This window comes from Taudactylus pleione, unplaced genomic scaffold, assembly GCF_031769625.1.
Source record: "Taudactylus pleione unplaced genomic scaffold, aTauple2 ptg000378l, whole genome shotgun sequence".
NCBI classification, from domain to species: domain Eukaryota; kingdom Metazoa; phylum Chordata; class Amphibia; order Anura; family Myobatrachidae; genus Taudactylus; species Taudactylus pleione.
Window position 1 is genome coordinate 1,677,118 of NW_028284779.1, and position 17,988 is coordinate 1,695,105.

Sequence of the window (17,988 nt, forward strand, 5' to 3'; positions counted from 1 at the left end):
GTAAGTCATCTCGACCACTGCAGGGATGAACCGATGGGTGATAGATTGGTTAGTTATCATGGATAAGTCACGTCATTAATATTGTATTCTGTATTGGGAATCATTCCGAATTAATGTGCCCTACACCTGCTAAACTGAGGACCAGGGAGATCACAGAAAATTACTTTCATGTAATAAAAAAAAAGGATATCGTCCTTGCCCATAAGAGCTTGCAATCTAATCAATCTACTAATACAAATAATACCCACTGGGCCTGATTCATTACTGATCGCAAATGCTATTGAGCAATCAATCGGCCAAATGTTGCGTACTGCGCACGCATCGCAGTGCTAGGGGGCCAACCGGCCACAGCGATTAGGACTGCGATCGCAGTAACTACGCAGACCCATCGCAGAGTGATTGCCAGGAAGGACTGTGGGTGGTCGGCGCATGCAGGCGTGCCAGTGCGCTTCGACGCCGTTGCAGGGGCATGCATAAATTATCCACTGCGATACCTTACACAGTCTGAGTACTCATAGCGTGCGACGACGTTAGCAATTCCTGAGTAAGGTCAAGTGTGCGTGAGGCTGCGATGGTGCTCCATGTTACTGATGGTTTCACAGTCTTGCTAAGGATAACGGATGTGTGTAAGGTAAAGTGGGCTGCGGCGGCATAGCAATGGATCAGCATACTATCGCAGTTTGACTGCGTCGTAATCGCTATTGCAATCGCAGTTGCGATCCGTAATAATCAGGCCCATTGGTCTTTCATTCTACAGTACTTACAATGGTCAGGTATCCGATCTCCTTGGACAACTGTTGAACGTCACTGAAAGACGATGACCTGGTCTTCATTCGCTCAGTGATGGACTCCACCTCCTGCCACAGCGCCTTTCCCATCTCACGCGCCTACAGATAATCAGGGTCAGTGCGTAACTGGTAGGTGGACACGATGGGGTTCTGTTGTCTGTTTACACTATAATACTGTTTACATTGCTAATCGAGAACCACAGACACACAGAGGAAATGGAAAGTCATGTTTATCGGGGAGAAGACATCTGGGGACAAAGTACCGGACCTGTTTGGCTTCTTTTCCGGTAATGGCGATGAAACGAATGTTGCCTTTCGTCAGCGGTTTTTCATGGACTATGACAATGTCCTCGATGGCTCCCGTCCTGAGCAAATGCCTGAGTGTAAGAAACAAATAAAATATTACGTGGATGAGGATCTTGGTTACAGAATTTTAATTCCAATAATAGTCACACGGAACAATATCCACAAACAGATAAAAATGTCATTTCTTACGTGCCGCAGCAAAGCTCTACTGATGTCTGATGAGCAGCGTTAGAGTTCGGATCCAGTGCCGTCTCCACGGGAACCCCAACCGATACAACGCGCACAGGATCCGGATACACCTGCCGGTGAGGAAGCCGACAGTATTACTTACAATGATAGAGAAGGATAAAGGAGGTGGTGGTGGTGGACACTGAGAATAGGGTAGTGGGGCGTGATCTCTAAAGTATAAGTGGGCAAATTATGGTCGTAAAGAGGCAGCTCCAAGACAACGTGGACTATTCTATACAGGATCCACGTTCTAGGGGCTGCGAATGCACCAGAGACTAGATGAGAGGGAGGAGGCCTCAGACAAGGATCTGGTACAGGGTGGGGGTCTGTTAAAGGGAAAGCTCAAACATATAGAGCCGGATATTGACCGGATATTGAGGGGGCTCAGGTACGCAATTATATACAGGATGCAGGCTCTAACACAGTGGGAGGGGGGGGGGGGGTGGCAGTGCTCATATAGAGGTGGAGGGCACAATATAAATGACAACAGAACATGAAATGTGTTTAAGTAGTAAAAAATCTACCGTACACAAATACTGCAATCAGGGGACATTACACAGATATTGAGCAGATACATAGTAACCATGTATCTGTATGTGTACCTCATCCACAGTGCGGAGACCCTGGATACGTTTGGCGTCGGAGAAAGGCAGCTGCGCAGTGTGTATCTCCCGATCCTGTGCAATCAAATCCTGCAGCAACTTCTCAACGTTCTGCAGCTGCCGGCTGCTCACCAATCCCTTCATAATATATACAGACCATGTATGTTAGTGAGGAATACACAGAGAGGCCATGCGTGTAATAGTGAGGAATACAGAGAGGCCATGCGTGTAATAGTGAGGAATACACAGAGAGGCCATGCGTGTAATAGTGAGGAATACACAGAGAGGCCATGCGTGTAATAATGAGGAATACAGAGAGGCCATGCGTGTAATAATGAGGAATACACAGAGAGGCCATGCGTGTAATAGTGAGGAATACACAGAGAGGCCATGCGTGTAATAGTGAGGAATACACAGAGAGGCCGCGCATGTAATAACGAGGAAACACAGAGAGGCCATGCGTGTAATAATGAGGAATACACAGAGAGGCCATGTGTGTAATAATGAGGAATACACAGAGAGGCCATGTGTGTAATAATGAGGAATACAGAGAGGCCATGCGTGTAATAGTGAGGAATACACAGAGAAGCCATGCGTGTAATAATGAGGAATACACAGAGAGGCCATGCGTGTAATAGTGAGGAAGCGCAGAGAGGCCATGTAATAGTGAGGAATACACAGAGAGGCCATGCGTGTAATAATGAGGAATACACAAAGAGGCCATGCGTGTAATAATGAGGAATACACAGAGAGGCCATGCGTGTAATAGTGAGGAAGCGCAGAGAGGCCATGTGTGTAATAGTGAGGAAGCGCAGAGAGGCCACGTAATAGTGAGGAATACACGGAGAGGCCCATGCGTGTAATAGTGAGGAAGCGCAGAGAGGCCATGCGTGTAATAGTGAGGAAGCGCAGAGAGGCCATGTAATAGTGAGGAATACACAGAGAGGCCATGTAATAGTGAGGAATACACAGAGAGGCCATGCGTGTAATAATGAGGAATACAAAAAGAGGCCATGCGTGTAATAGGGAGGAATACACAGAGAGGCCATGCGTGTAATAGTGAGGAAACACAGAGAGTCCATGCGTGTAATAATGAGGAAACACAGAGAGTCCATGCATGTAATAATGAGGAAACACAGAGAGTCCATGCATGTAATAAAGAGCAAACATAGAGTCCATGAATGTAATAGTGAGGAAACACAGAGAGTCCGTGCATGTAATAATGAGGAAACACAGATAGTCCATGAATGGAATAATGAGGAAACACAGAGAGGCCATATATGGAATAAAGAGGAAACACAGAGAGTCCATGCGTGTAATAATGAGGAAACACAGAGAGTCCATGCATGTAAGAATGAGGAAACACAGAGAGTCCATGCATGTAATAATGAGGAAACACAGAGAGTCCATGCATGTAATAATGAGGAAACACAGAGAGTCCATGCATGTAATAATGAGGAAACACAGAGAGGCCATGCATGTAATAACGAGGAAACACAGAGAGGCCATGCGTGTAATAATGAGGAATACACAGAGAGGCCGCGCATGTAATAATGAGGAAACACCGGGATGTCCATGCGTGTAATAGTGAGGAAGCGCAGAGAGGCCATGTAATAGTGAGGAATACACAGAGAGGCCATGTAATAGTGAGGAATACACAGAGAGGCCATGCGTGTAATAATGAGGAATACACAAAGAGGCCGTGCGTGTAATAGTGAGGAATACACAGAGAGGCCATGCGTGTAATAGCGAGGAAGCGCAGAAAAGCCATGCATGGAATAATGAGGAAACACAGAGAGGCCATATATGGAATAATGAGGAAACACAGAGAGTCCATGCGTGTAATAATGAGGAAACACAGAGAGGCCATATATGGAATAATGAGGAAACACAGAGAGTCCATGCGTGTAATAATGAGGAAACACAGAGAGTCCATGCATGTAAGAATGAGGAAACACAGAGAGTCCATGCATGTAATAATGAGGAAACACAGAGAGTCCATGCATGTAATAATGAGGAAACACAGAGAGTCCATGCATGTAATAATGAGGAAACACAGAGAGGCCATGCATGTAATAACGAGGAAACACAGAGAGGCCATGCGTGTAATAATGAGGAATACACAGAGAGGCCGCGCATGTAATAATGAGGAAACACCGGGATGTCCATGCGTGTAATAGTGAGGAAGCGCAGAGAGGCCATGTAATAGTGAGGAATACACAGAGAGGCCATGTAATAGTGAGGAATACACAGAGAGGCCATGCGTGTAATAATGAGGAAAACACAAAGAGGCCGTGCGTATAATAGTGAGGAATACACAGAGAGGCCATGCGTGTAATAGCGAGGAAGCGCAGAAAAGCCATGCATGGAATAATGAGGAAACACAGAGAGGCCATATATGGAATAATGAGGAAACACAGAGAGTCCATGAGTGGAATAATGAGGAAACATAGAGAGTCCATGAATGGAATAATGAGGAAACATAGAGAGTCCATGAATGGAATAATGAGGAAACACAGAGGCCGCGCATGTAATCATGATGTAAACACAGGGGAGCGGTTTGTAACAGTGAGGAAAACACTGAAACCACATGTAATAATGAGGAAACACAGAGAGTCCATGAATGTAATAATGAGGAAACACAGATAGTCCATGAATGGAATGAGGAAACACAGATAGTCCATGAGTGGAATAATGAGGAAACATAGAGAGTCCATGAATGGAATAATGAGGAAACAAAGAGAGTCCATGAATGGAATAATGAGGAAACACAGAGAGTCCATGAATGTAATAATGAGGAAACACAGAGAGTCCATGAATGTAATAATGAGGAAACACAGAGAGTCCATGAATGTAATAAGGAGGAAACACAGAGAGTCCATGCATGTAATAGTGAGGAAACACAGATAGTCCATGCATGTAATAGTGAGGAAACACAGAGAGGCCATGCATGTAATAGTGAGGAAACACAGAGAGGCCATATATGGAATAATGAGGAAACACAGAGAGTCCATGCGTGTAACAGTGAGGAAGCGCAGAGAGGCCGCGCATGTAATAGTGAGGAATACACAGAGAGGCCATGTAATAGTGAGGAATACACAGAGAGGCCATGCGTGTAACAGTGAGGAAGCGCAGAGAGGCCGCGCATGTAATAGTGAGGAATACACAGAAAGGCCATGCGTGTAATAGTGAGGAATACACAGAGAGGCCATGCGTGTAATAGTGAGGAATACACAGAGAGTCCATGAATGTAATAATGAGGAAACACAGATAGTCCATGAATGGAATAATGAGGAAACATAGAGAGTCCATGAATGGAATAATGAGGAAACATAGAGAGTCCATGAATGGAATAATGAGGAAACAAAGAGTCCATGAATGGAATAATGAGGAAACACAGAGAGTCCATGAATGTAATAATGAGGAAACACAGAGAGTCCATGAATGTAATAATGAGGAAACACAGAGAGTCCATGAATGTAATAATGAGGAAACACAGAGAGTCCATGAATGGAATAATGAGGAAACACAGATAGTCCATGAGTGGAATAATGAGGAAACATAGAGAGTCCATGAATGGGATAATGAGGAAACACAGAGAGGCCCTGATTCAGACCCACTCGCGAGCGGCTGTCCGCTTGCAAGTGGGTCGATGTTCTGCACTGAGCATGCGCACGACGGAGGGAGCTCCGTCGTGCGCATGCGCCAGACGCGACGAGCAAAGGAAAGTCCTTCGCTCGTTGTGTCTGATCAAAGGGGGTGTGCTGTCGATGTTGATTGACAGCACGCCCCCTTTGGTGGGCGTGCCGGGGGCGCCTCCCGTCAGAAGCCGGCCCACTGACATCACTTGTGATGTCAGTGGGAGTGATTTTGGCTCTGATAGAGCCAAAATCACTCCGGAGCTTGCGGTTGAAAACCTCAACCGCAGGCTCCGGCTCGCAGTTTCGATGGTCGCGATGGTCAAGACCATCGCGGCCATCAAACTACACGCTCGTATAGCCTGTGGGTGGTGACCCACAGCTATACGAGCGTCCAGGAGGACGCTCCATTTTCATGGAGGGCGGCCCTCATTCAGAGCGTGCGCTCTGCTCAGAGCCTACGGCTCTGAATGAGGGCCAGAGTCCATGAATGTAATAATGAGGAAACACAGAGAGTCCATGAATGGAATAATGAGGAAACATAGAGAGTCCATGAATGGAATAATGAGGAAACACAGAGAGTCCATGAATGTAATAATGAGGAAACATAGAGAGTCCATGAATGGAATAATGAGGAAACACAGAGTCCATGAATGTAATAATGAGGAAACACATAGAGTCCATGAATGGAATAATGAGGAAACACAGAGAGTCCATGAATGGAATAATGAGGAAACACAGAGGCCATGCATGTAATCTTGATGTAAACACAGGGGAGCGGTTTGTAATAGTGAGGAAAACACTGAAACAACATGTAATAGAGAGGAAACAGAAATAATTACACATGTAATAATGATGAAAACACAGTGTGGCTGTGTGTAATAGTGAGGGAACACAGAGGTAGCATGCAATAGTGAGGCAGTACAGAGAGGCCATGCATGTAATAATGAGGAAACACAGTGAGGCCATGAATGTAATAATGAGGAAACACAGAGAGGCCATGAATGTAATATTGAGGAAACACAGTGAGGCCATATATGGAATAATGAGGAAGCAGAGTCCATGCATGTAATAATAAAAGAAACACAGAGAGAAGACACATGTAATAATGAGGAAACAGAGAGTCCATGCATGTAATAATGAGGAAACACAGAGAGGCAATTTATGTACCAATGGGGAAACATGCATGTAATAATTAGGAAACACAGAAAGGCCAGGCATATAATAATGAGGAAATGCAGAGGAGCCAGGCATGTAATAATAAAGGAAACACAGTGAGGCCATGCATGGAATAATGAGGAGGCCACGCATGTAATCATGATGTAAACACATTGAGGCCAGGATATGTAATAATGAGAAAACACGGTGAGGCCATGCATGTAATCATGATATAAACACAGAGAAGCGGTGAGCAATAGTGAAGAAAACACTGAGACCACATGTAATAGAGAGGAAACACAGAAAGGATTGCACATGTAATAATTATGAAAACACAGTGAGGCCGTGTGTAATAGTGTGGGAACACCTAGAGGTAGCATACAATAGTGAGGCAGTACATAGAGGTTCCATGTAATATTGAGCGACATACAAAAAGGCCGCATGTAACAGTGAGCAAAACTGAGGGGGGCCGTGCATGCAATAGTGAGGAAATACATAGACTGCATGAAATAGTGAGGGAACACAGAGGTTCCATGTAAAAGTGAGGAAAACACATAGAGGTTACATGTACTAGTGAGGGAACACATAGAGGTTCCATGTAATAGCGAGAAAATACATACACGCTGCATGTAATAGTGAGGAAACACAAAGAGGCTGGAAGTATTAGTGAGGGAAAACATAGAGGTTCCATGTAATAGTGAGGAATATACAGAGGCGCCACATGTAATAGTGAGGAAACACACACAGGCTGCATGTAATAGTAAAGAAACACAAAAAGGCTGCATGTAATAGCGAGGGATCACATAGAGGCCGCATGTAATAGTGGGGGAACACAAAGAGCAGTGGTTCTCAAACTCAGTCCTCAGGACCCCACACAGGTCACATTTTCCAGGTCACCCAGCAGGTGCACAGGTGTAGTCATTACTCACTAACACATTTTAAAGACCCACAGGTGAAGCTAATTATTTCACTTGCGATTCTGCGAGGAGACCTGGAAAACATGCACTGTTCTGGGTCCTGAGGACGGAGTTTGAGAACCTGTTACATAGAGGCCGCATGAAATAGTGAGGGATCACATAGAGGCCGCATGTAATAGTAAGGGAACACAAAGAGGCCGCATGTAATAGTAAGGGAACACAAAGAGGCCACATGTAATAGTGAGGGATCACATAGAGGCCGCATGTAATAGTGAGGGATCACATAGAGGCCGCATGTAATAGTGAGGGAACACAAAGAGGCCGCATGTAATAGTGAGGGAACACAAAGAGGCCGCATGTAATAGTGAGGGAACACAAAGAGGCCGCATGTAATAGTGAAGGATCACATAGAGGCCGCATGTAATAGTGAGGGATCACATAGAGGCCGCATGTAATAGTGAGGGAACACAAAGAGGCCGCATGTAACAGTGAGGAAACACAAAGAGGCCGCATGTAACAGTGAGGGAACACAAAGAGGCCGCATGTAACAGTGAGGGAGCACAAAGAGGCCGCATGTAATAGTGAGGAAACAGAAAGAGGCCGCATGTAATAGTGAGGGAACACAAAGAGGCCGCATGTAATAGTGATGGATCACATAGAGGCCGCATGTAATAGTGAGGGAACACAAAGAGGCCGCATGTAATAGTGAGGGAACACAAAGAGGCCGCATGTAATACTGATGGATCACATAGAGGCCGCATATAATAGTAAGGGAACACAAAGAGGCCGTATATAATAGTGAGGGAACACATAGAGGCCGTATGTAATAAGGAGGAAACCCAAAGTGTCTGAATATTATTGTTTTTGTCTATTAAAGGTCTACAGAGATAAAACATTTTTACATAGGAAAGTACTCTCTTGCTATTATTTGGTTGTCAGAACAGTACGGATTCCAATTTTCTGAACATAGGGGCATAAAAGCTGTTTATTAGACATAGAATTCTATTAATAAGTCCTGAATCAGCATCTGGTATCTGCAAATGGCTCTGAAGGTAAGATGTGAGTCTTCAAGAACTACAAGTGTCAGCATGCATGGTCATTTTGCTGAAGTTTACTGTAAAGAGCTGTATAAATATATTTTCTTTAGTCCTCACCTTGACGCTGACATCAAACCGCAGACGCTCTGCCGTGACATGAGACCCTCGCTGTGTCGTGCTCTCCCCAAGCACCTGGCGCAGGGCAAAGTTCAGCAGATGGGTGGCTGTGTGCTTTACCATGCATGCTAGCCGCTGGGCCTGCGAAATAAGAGAAGCTTACTGACATCTTCATCATCCTCACTGCCAAACGCATTATAAGCGCAGAGACACAATCTATCCCATGCAGCGAGACAGCAATATCCCCAACAAACTGCTACGTGTGGACACGCAAATCACATTTTGTGACACCGCAAACTCTTTTCTGCAAATATTAATTATACGTTAAGTAGTTTATGGATCTACGCATCTTGATGGCGGTGTCTTAAAACGGTTTCAACTTTCAGAAGGGGAGCATCGGCACTTTCTTTAAATGCGCGGCCCTCCTTTGTTTTATTGAAAAAGTTTGAAGATGCACAGGGCTTATATTATCCTGATTTAACATAGAAATGTTTAGAGCTATGTGTAAGAGTGCATGAGATGTACACATGAGCCGCAATGCTTTCCTGGTAGAGATACCTCATCCAGAAACAGCAAAAGCTGATCCCCGACTCTCAGCGGTTCCGTCGCAATAATCTCGTGCAACACGTAACCCCCTGCCACGTGTACCGACTCCACCGGGAACAGAACATCCTGCAAGGAGAGGACAGGGATGAAACAAAATCACAGAGATAAAAGGTCATCACAGACTAGATCTATCATTATACAGCTCTCACCTGCTCTCCCTGTCGCACAAAGTACCCCAGGTCAGAGCCCTGCCCGCCCTGCTCCGCATAGAAACAGGTTCGGTCCAAGATAACACCGCAGCGCTGATTTCCGCCAACCTCAGACTGCAGCGACTGGTCCCTGTACAGCATCAGTACGGTGGCCCGGCAGGGGCTAAATACTGCAAATATAGTATTTGAGATAATGTTACGGATTCAGATTTAGAGTTGGATATAAGTCCTACTAGAGGCAACAAAAATCTGCTTTGTTTTACTGCTCACTAAAAAATAAAGTAAAAAATAAAGCGAAATTTAGAGTTACACGTAATTTGCAGTTGCTGCCTCCTCGGTATATCTTTTGTAACGCCCAACGACTTGGTGCCGGACATATTTATTTGTATAAAATAAAATACCTAAAACATTATGATAATTATAATAATGAAAAAGCCAAAACAATAAGAAATGAAATAAATAGAAAGCCACAGTGCTATAGCCTAGGCTAGTTACAGATGAAGCAGGGGAACAACGAGCACCCTGCAAAAGTGGTCACTAGTACCAGGCTATGCCAGGTTGGTCTTGTCACCCAATAAAAATGAGGAACCAGCCCCAGCACAGGGATTAGGAGTTACATCTGTACACTGAAGCACACACGTGGGGCTGCCCTTTAATTGATCCCAGGTACAGCACAATGACCCCCAGAAATGTATAATTTTGTTAGCAGGACCGTATAGAAGTCCGTTAGTAGGCATAAGGAAAAGTTTTTAAATGGTATCAAATGGCTGATTTGTGGTTTATTTTATTTTTTTAAACATAAAAAATAAATGTAAATAAAAAGCAAACTTTTTTTCGTTTAATCTCAAGCAAATTAAATGAAATATGCAAAAAAAAAGGAGAAGAAAAGGTGATTTTGGGGTAATTTGGGGGCACTTTAAAATATTTAAACTTTTAAAAAAAAAAAATTACAAAAAAAAAAGCAATTATTCTTCAATTAAAAAAATACTGTAATTAAATTTGGGGTGCCTAAAATAACGGAAAAGTTGATTTTGGGGTAACTTGAGGCCATTTTTTTTAAAACCCCCCACCAAAAATGACATGTAATTTATGAGTTAATTGGAAACTTTCAATTGCCTAATTTGTCATTATGGGGGTGTCCAAGGGTTTCAGCACAGAGGGCCTGATTCAGACCCGCTCGCAAGCGCTTGAGCGCTCGCGAGCGGGTCGATGGTGTGAGCTGCACACGCGCAACGGCCGCACTGCGCATGCCCCGGAGCGAGAGAGAAAATCTCTCGCTCCGTGGCTCACTACAAAAGGGGCGGCTGTCGATGTTGATCGACAGCTCGCCCCATTTTGTAGGCGTGGCTTCACAAACGGAGGCGTTCCCAAGCGAACGCATGCAGTTTGTGGGCGACCCCACTGACATCACCAGTGATGTCAGTGAGAGAGCTTAAGGCTCTATTAGAGCCAGAAGCTCTCTAGGCTTTGCAGCCACGAGACCCTACCACAAGGGTCTCGTCGCAAGCCCGATGGTCGCGATGGTCTAGACCATCGCGACCATCATCCTGGCCGCTCGCTATAGCTGTGGGTGGTCACCCACAGCTATGCGAGCGGCCAGGAGGCCGAACAAAAAAAAACAAAAAACGCCCAGATTCAGAGCATCCGTCTCTGAATCAGGGCCAGTGTCCCAACATTTTAATCCTAAAATAAAGATTTTTCCCTTACATCTCTCACCCTCAGGGAGGTGCGAATGGAAAAATGCAAGTTTACTCTGACTGGTTGAGTGCAAGTTTCTAATTGGATTGCAAAATTAATTCGCTATGTGAATTCGTAAAAAGAAAATGGCAACTCGTACCTAATTGGATTGAGCCCAATGTGTCATGTTTTTCTGTATACAAAGAACACTGTAAAATCTCTTTATTAGAAAGATTTAATCTTACCGTATCTGCCATCATCCGCCAGGTGGTAATCATACTTTGGTGAATCATTGGTGCCAGTGACCCCCCTGCGCTGTAGCTCGGCCAGAGAGTGGACATCCAGCTGCAGGCCGGCCGGGGCTTTATCCGCCTGCTGGTTTCTGACCTTCATCTGCGCATAGAGAACATGTCAGTAACACTGCACATACCGGGCCTGATTCACAGGTGTTCACACTGCCAATGTCAGACGTAGTGGAGCGATTTCTTTGCTCGTGCGCAAATGTCTGAGTGGCATTGCACATATATGTCCCGATTGTTTCGGTGCAGAGACGCAGTTCTAATTTCAGGCGCACGCAGGGAGGAGCGAAGTGAAAATGTAGTGTGTGATCCTGGGCAGTGACAGGGAGGCGTCTTAGCTGATGCTAGATGGTCCATGTTATGGGCGTGTTAGACGAGTGCTACAGGCGTGTTGGAGAAAATGCTTGCGTTAACAGATGCTGGAACGCTCGCATAGGAGGCCATACACAGATGAAAAATATGCCCCTGCCATAGGGCTTACTGTGTGTACGGGCGCTGCAAGTGGGCGTCTCAGCACATTCGGACACATGGATAAACACAAGGGAAGGACTTTATAGCGGCATTTGCATCTGCCAATAGACACAGCTGCGCCCACTTCTGCTTCCTCCTCTGAATCAGGCCTACCATCTGCAGCAGTGACATCGCTATGTGGGTGCGGTGGTGACACCAAAATGCCGGCTCATCCTTAGTGACAGGAGCCGGGTGCTGCAGTGTGACTTTCTTCTGCAGCACTCGGCTCCTGTCACAAAGGAGGAGGAGCCGACAGTCCAGGAAATAGTCTCCGGGGACAGCCCAGCATCACAGGGGATGCTGGGCACGCCCCGGAGGGATTACCATGCCCCTTTTTGATATACCACGCTCCTATTTTGGGGGCGTGCGCAGCTCCGCCCTGCGAGGGGGATACGGAGTACGCATTGAGTGTCACCATATCCGGGGGTCTATTTACTAAGCCTTGGATGGAGATAAAGTGGACAGAGATAAAGTACCAGCCAATCAGCTCGTAACTGCTATGTCACAAACTGTGTGTGAAAAATGACAGTTAGGAGCTGGTTGGTTGGTACTTTATTTCCGTACACTTTATCTCCATCCAATGCTTGGTAAATAGACCCCCCCCAGGTGACGCCTCGGATCTGCAGTGTCTGTAGCAGTGGTAGACTGTATACAGACTAGTAACCCAAACTCTGATACAAGTTATTCTCACTTTATCCTGCAGGAGCAGAGACTCGTGTTCAGAGTAAAGTGTTCGTCACTGGTAGTTCCAGCGTATAATTGCTTGTGGGTCTGATGCTGAGTCACGCGCGGTTCGGTTTGTGCCCGCATCTAGCATACTGTGCATGTACAGTGGCGAATATGACCATCTCCCTTTATCCGAGAAATGGGATTTTTCTGGCTGGCAGCTGGGAAGGTACTTTGCGGACACACACAAGAGGACCGTCACATGGGAGAGTCGCGGGCGTGTAACCAGAGTTCCATACTAATCATGACGCTGCTGATGGAGAAAAAAAACACAATGGGTAGTGAAATTATACGCATGACGCCGTGTGGATACTCCTGTTAAAATGTGGTTTCAAATCTGGCGGCAGCAGCTGCCCGGACTTGCGTGCGATTACGAATCAGACCCTCTGTGTGCTCCAGCCATAGCTTATACTATGGACCAGAACAGATGTGAGTATAGATACAGGTATATATGGAAACATAAATAAGGGAGAAGGCAGGAAGATGGTGCATTATTTCCAAGTACCGGATGCAATAAATGGTACGGAATATAAGTAGCCAAGAGCTAAGGGCAATCGGCCACCCTTACACCCTTGTGCGGCGCTACAGTACCTCGAGGCAAATCCTAAATAAAAGATAATGACAATAATAACTTTGCATTCCCTCAGCAGAGCATCTATATATTTCTTGTCAGTTTTACAGCCTTATAAACAGGCTGTGACAGAGGTCTATGTAAAGAGAATGTCCTAGTGTAGTATTCCAATACTGCACCGTCTGGGAGCCTATACTCTATTACCCGGCTTGGGTATGGGATCCTGGCAGTCAGATGCCGCCGGTCAGAATACCGACAGTGGCATCCCGACAGTCAAAATCCTGACACCCGTAGGTAAGTACTGCTAACACTAACCTGTACCCCTCCCTCCCCGGTGCCTAAACCTAACCTCCCCCTCCCCGCACTCTAATCCTAACCCTCCCCCTAGTGCCTAACCCTCCCCCCCTTAGTGCCTAACTCTAACCCTCCCCTTAGTGCCTAACCCTAATCCTCCCCTTAGTGCCTAACCCTAACCCTCCCCCCTTAGTGCCTAACTCTAACCCTCCCCTTAGTGCCTAACCCTCCCCCTAGTGCCTAACCCTTCCCCTAGTGCCTAACCCTAACCCCCCCTAGTGCCTAACCCTAACCCCCCCTAGTGCCTAACTCTAACCCTCCCCTTAGTGCCTAACAATAACACTCCCCCCTTAGTGCCTAACTCTAACCCTCCCCTTAGTGCCTAACCCTCTCCTTAGTGCCTAACCCTCCCCCCTTAGTGCCTAACCCTCCCCCTTAGTGCCTAACACTAATCCTCCCCTTAGTGCCTAACCCTAACCCTCCCCCCTTAGTGCCTAACTCTAACCCTCCCCTTAGTGCCTAACTCTAACCCTCCCCTTAGTGCCTAACCCTCCCCCTAGTGCCTAACCCTAACCCTTCCCCTAGTGCCTAACCCTAACCCCCCCTAGTGCCTAACCCTAACCCCCCCTAGTGCCTAACTCTAACCCTCCCCTTAGTGCCTAACAATAACACTCCCCACTTAGTGCCTAACTCTAACCCTCCCCTTAGTGCCTAACCCTAACCCTCTCCTTAGTGCCTAACCCCCCCCCCTTAGTGCCTAACCCTCCCCCTTAGTGCCTAACCCTAACCCTCCCCCTAGTGTCTAACCCTCCCCCTTAGCGCCTAACCCTCCCCCCTTAGGGCCTAACTCTAACCCTCCCCCTAGTGCCTAACCCTAACCCTCCCCCTAGTGCCTAACCCTCCCCCCTTAGTGCCTAAATCTAACCCTTCCCCTAGTCCCTAACCCTCCTCCTAGTGCCTAACCCTCTCCCCTTAGTGCCTAACCCTAACCCTCCCCCTTAGTGCCTAACCCTCCCCCTTAGGGCCTAGCCCTAACCCTCCCCCTTAGTGCCTAACCCTCCTCCTAGTGCCTAACCCTAACCCCCCCTTAGTGCCTAACCCTCCCCTAGTGCCTAACCCTAACCCTAGTGTCTAACCCTAACCCTCCCACCTACGTGCCTAACCCTCCTCCTAGTGCCTAACCCTAACCCCCCCTTAGTGCCTAACCCTCCTCCTAGTACCTAACCCAAACCCTCCCCCTTAGTGCCTAACGCTAACCCTCCCCCTAGTGCCTAACCCTCCTCCTAGTGCCTAACCCTAACCCTCCCCCTAGTGCCTAACCCTAACCCTCCTCCTAGTGCCTAACCCTAACCCTCCCCCTAGTGCCTAACCCTAACCCTCCCCCTAGTGCCTAACCCTCCCCCTAGTGCCTAACCCTCCCCTAACCCCCGATACTTACCTTCGGGATGCTGGCGGTCTGGATTCTGAAGCCAGGATCCCAAAGCTGTCGGGATTCTGGTGCCGGTATTTAGACCGTCGGCATCCCGCACGCCGAGATGCTGACTACATCCCCTTTGACCCATGCAGCAAGGGTTATGATAAAAAACAAATTGCGGAATAAGAACTTGTTTAAAGGGGCCTATCCATCAGCAAATGTATTTTTGAGCGATGAAAGACAAAAGATATCCCTTTAATATTCCGGTGGCTGTGAACGATATCTGTCATGTACATGACAGATTTTGGCAAACGACGAACGATGAACGATATCGCATGACATCATTCAGGGTGTGGATTTTTCTCTGCAGCGCTCTGTAGCTGCTGCTAATATCTTTCATCGTTTACCGCATATAAACTGCACGATATTGCTAATATCGTACAGCTGTATACGATAACTGACCAACATGGAGAGATGATAGATGCGATTTATTGGCCGCGGGGGTGCGCATCTGTCATCGTTCAGGGCTATACATTAGCAGATATAATGAACGAATGAACGAGTATATCGTTCAATCGTTCATTATATCTGGGAAATGAAGGGAAAGATGGAAGTGTCTAGTAAATATGACTTAGGGCCTGATTCAGACCCACTCGCGAGCGGCTGTCCGCTCGCAAGTGGGTCGATGTTATGCACTGAGCATGCGCACGACGGAGGGAGCTCCGTCGTGCGCATGCGTCAGACGCGACGAGCGAAGGAAAGTCCTTCGCTCGTTGTGTCCGATCAAAGGGGGCGTGCTGTCAATGTTGATTGACAGCACGCCCCCTTTGGTGGGCGTGCCGGGGGCGTGCCTCCCTGACGGGGGCGTTCCCACGGGAACGCCTCCCGTCAGAAGCTGGCCCACTGACATCACTAGTGATGTCAGTGGGAGTGATTTTGGCTCTGATAGAGCCAAAATCACTCCGGAGCTTGCGGTTGAAAACCTCAACCGCAGGCTCCGGCTCGCAATTTCGATGGTCGCGATGGTCTCGACCATCGCGGCCATCACAAAGCACGCTCGTATAGCCTGTGGGTGGTGACCCACAGCTATACGAGCGTCCAGGAGGACGCTCCATGAAAATGGAGCCCGGCCCTCATTCAGAGCGTGCCTTATTCCGCTGCTCCCCGGAAGGCTCTGTCAGTGTCAGCGTTAATAAGTGGTGGATGTGGTCGCTGGCTCACCAAGCGCATGTCTCTGGATGACTATATAAGTACAGCCACTATCTGTATATAGCAGGAAATAGTATATTAGAAAGTATATAGAAATGCTGCTGACCTCTGCCTCCACCACAGCAAGCTGCTCTACAGCAGCCTTATCCAGGGAAGATCCTCTCTCCTCCAGCATCAGCCCGATGAGATCCAGGGGGAAGCCCAAGTTCCTGTGCAGAGACCAGGCCACGTTCACTGCAGAGAACGACAGGAACAGACATGAGTCCAGAGAGCTCTACTAGGAGACTCCTACCTCAGAATGGTCAACTGTCTGCAACATCAGGGACTGTCCTAGGCCTTATGCTGAATTAGGGGTAGGCTGCGGGGGTGTTAGGTTAGGCTGCGGGATGGGAGGGTTAGGCTTCCCGGGGAAGGGGAGGGTTAGATTGCGGGATGGGGGATGGGGTGGTGGTTAGGTTAGGCTGTGGGAGGGGAGGGTTAGGTTTAGGCTGGGAGAAAGGTGGGTTAGAGGGAGGGTTAGGATACTTACCTAATCCTGTCGGGATTCTGACTGTCGGGATGCCACTGTCTGTGTCCTGACCGCTGGGATTCCGTACCCAACCCGTAACCAAGAAACGTAAATTACCCAATAAAAACACCACAAACCAAAAATCTGCTATAATACTCTGATTGGTCCTTCACTTGTGGCAGGTATACGGTCAGTTTTTATAGTGCATTATTATTTTAGATATTGATATTTATGTGTGAACTCTGGACCTGATTCAGACCCGTTCGCTAGATGCTCTCGCTCACTCCCAACTTATGGAAATTCGGCTAAGTGACGTCAAGGCAGCCGCTCGCAGTCATAAGTACGCCCACTATGTCTTGGCGAGCGATCAGTTTGTGTATGTAGACGCCCAGCAGCCTGTCTTTAGACGCCCACTTGAGCACGTCATCTCCAGGAAGTGCATGAAACCATTGATACATCGAGCACCATCGGATGCGATCGCAGCTCTTGAGGTTGACAATACCTTGCCGCGAGCACTTCAGTGTATATTTCAACCAGGTGACGTGTACTATGACGCTGGCTGTTAATTATGCATGCCTCTGAAACAGCGTTCGGATTCTCAGGCACGCCTGCGTTCGCACCTCCACTCCCCAGTTTCTAGTGGCCTGCCTCTGTTACCACCCACAAACGGCCTCTCCTGTCACTCACTCAGCTGGGCTGTCTATGCTTGGCGAGCGAGTGTTTCCCCTACGCTCGTACTAGTTCACGCACGTGCAATACGAAGCGTACGCATGCACACATTGAAAAACATTGCTCGCTACGAGCGAGCGCTCGCTAGTGAACAGGTCTGAATCAGGTCCACTATTTGATGTATGTTGTGTGAATTGTTTTGTATTAAATGTGGTGTTTTTATTAAGTAATCCATGCGTCTTGATGACATCATTCTGCCATACTAATGCCTCTGTTCTCACACTATAAGTGCAGCTCCGCTCTAGCGCTTGTATTCTGTGTAGGAAAGCGGCTTGATCCATCCGGCAGCAGATTACATTGGCCTGATATTGGATAATGTGTAACAGAACAAACCAAAAAAAAGTAAAACAAAAAAAAGTGGACCTTTATTAATGTCAAAAAAGTGTAGAACATATTTTGTCACGAAGGGGATAAGAAGGCTTAGCTCCGTACTAATATACTGCAATGAATTCTGATACCAGGGACTTAGGGCCTGATTCAGAGCCGGTCGCTATTTGCGGTCGTT

At 47.1% G+C, this 17,988-nt stretch overlaps 1 protein-coding gene across 1 annotated transcript in view; it reads right to left on the reverse strand.

Moving 5' to 3' along the window:
• Window positions 1-17,988, reverse strand: part of AARS2 (alanyl-tRNA synthetase 2, mitochondrial) — a 49,760-nt gene that overhangs the window by 6,623 nt on the left and 25,149 nt on the right. The window contains exons 10-18 of the mRNA XM_088445345.1: window positions 16,353-16,480; window positions 11,469-11,616; window positions 9,547-9,716; window positions 9,350-9,463; window positions 8,792-8,932; window positions 1,925-2,062; window positions 1,284-1,393; window positions 1,057-1,165; window positions 765-887 (exon numbers count right to left, since the gene is read on the reverse strand). Coding sequence (XP_088301471.1) covers window positions 765-887; window positions 1,057-1,165; window positions 1,284-1,393; window positions 1,925-2,062; window positions 8,792-8,932; window positions 9,350-9,463; window positions 9,547-9,716; window positions 11,469-11,616; window positions 16,353-16,480 — 1,181 coding nt within the window. The remainder of the gene's footprint in view (window positions 1-764; window positions 888-1,056; window positions 1,166-1,283; window positions 1,394-1,924; window positions 2,063-8,791; window positions 8,933-9,349; window positions 9,464-9,546; window positions 9,717-11,468; window positions 11,617-16,352; window positions 16,481-17,988) is intronic.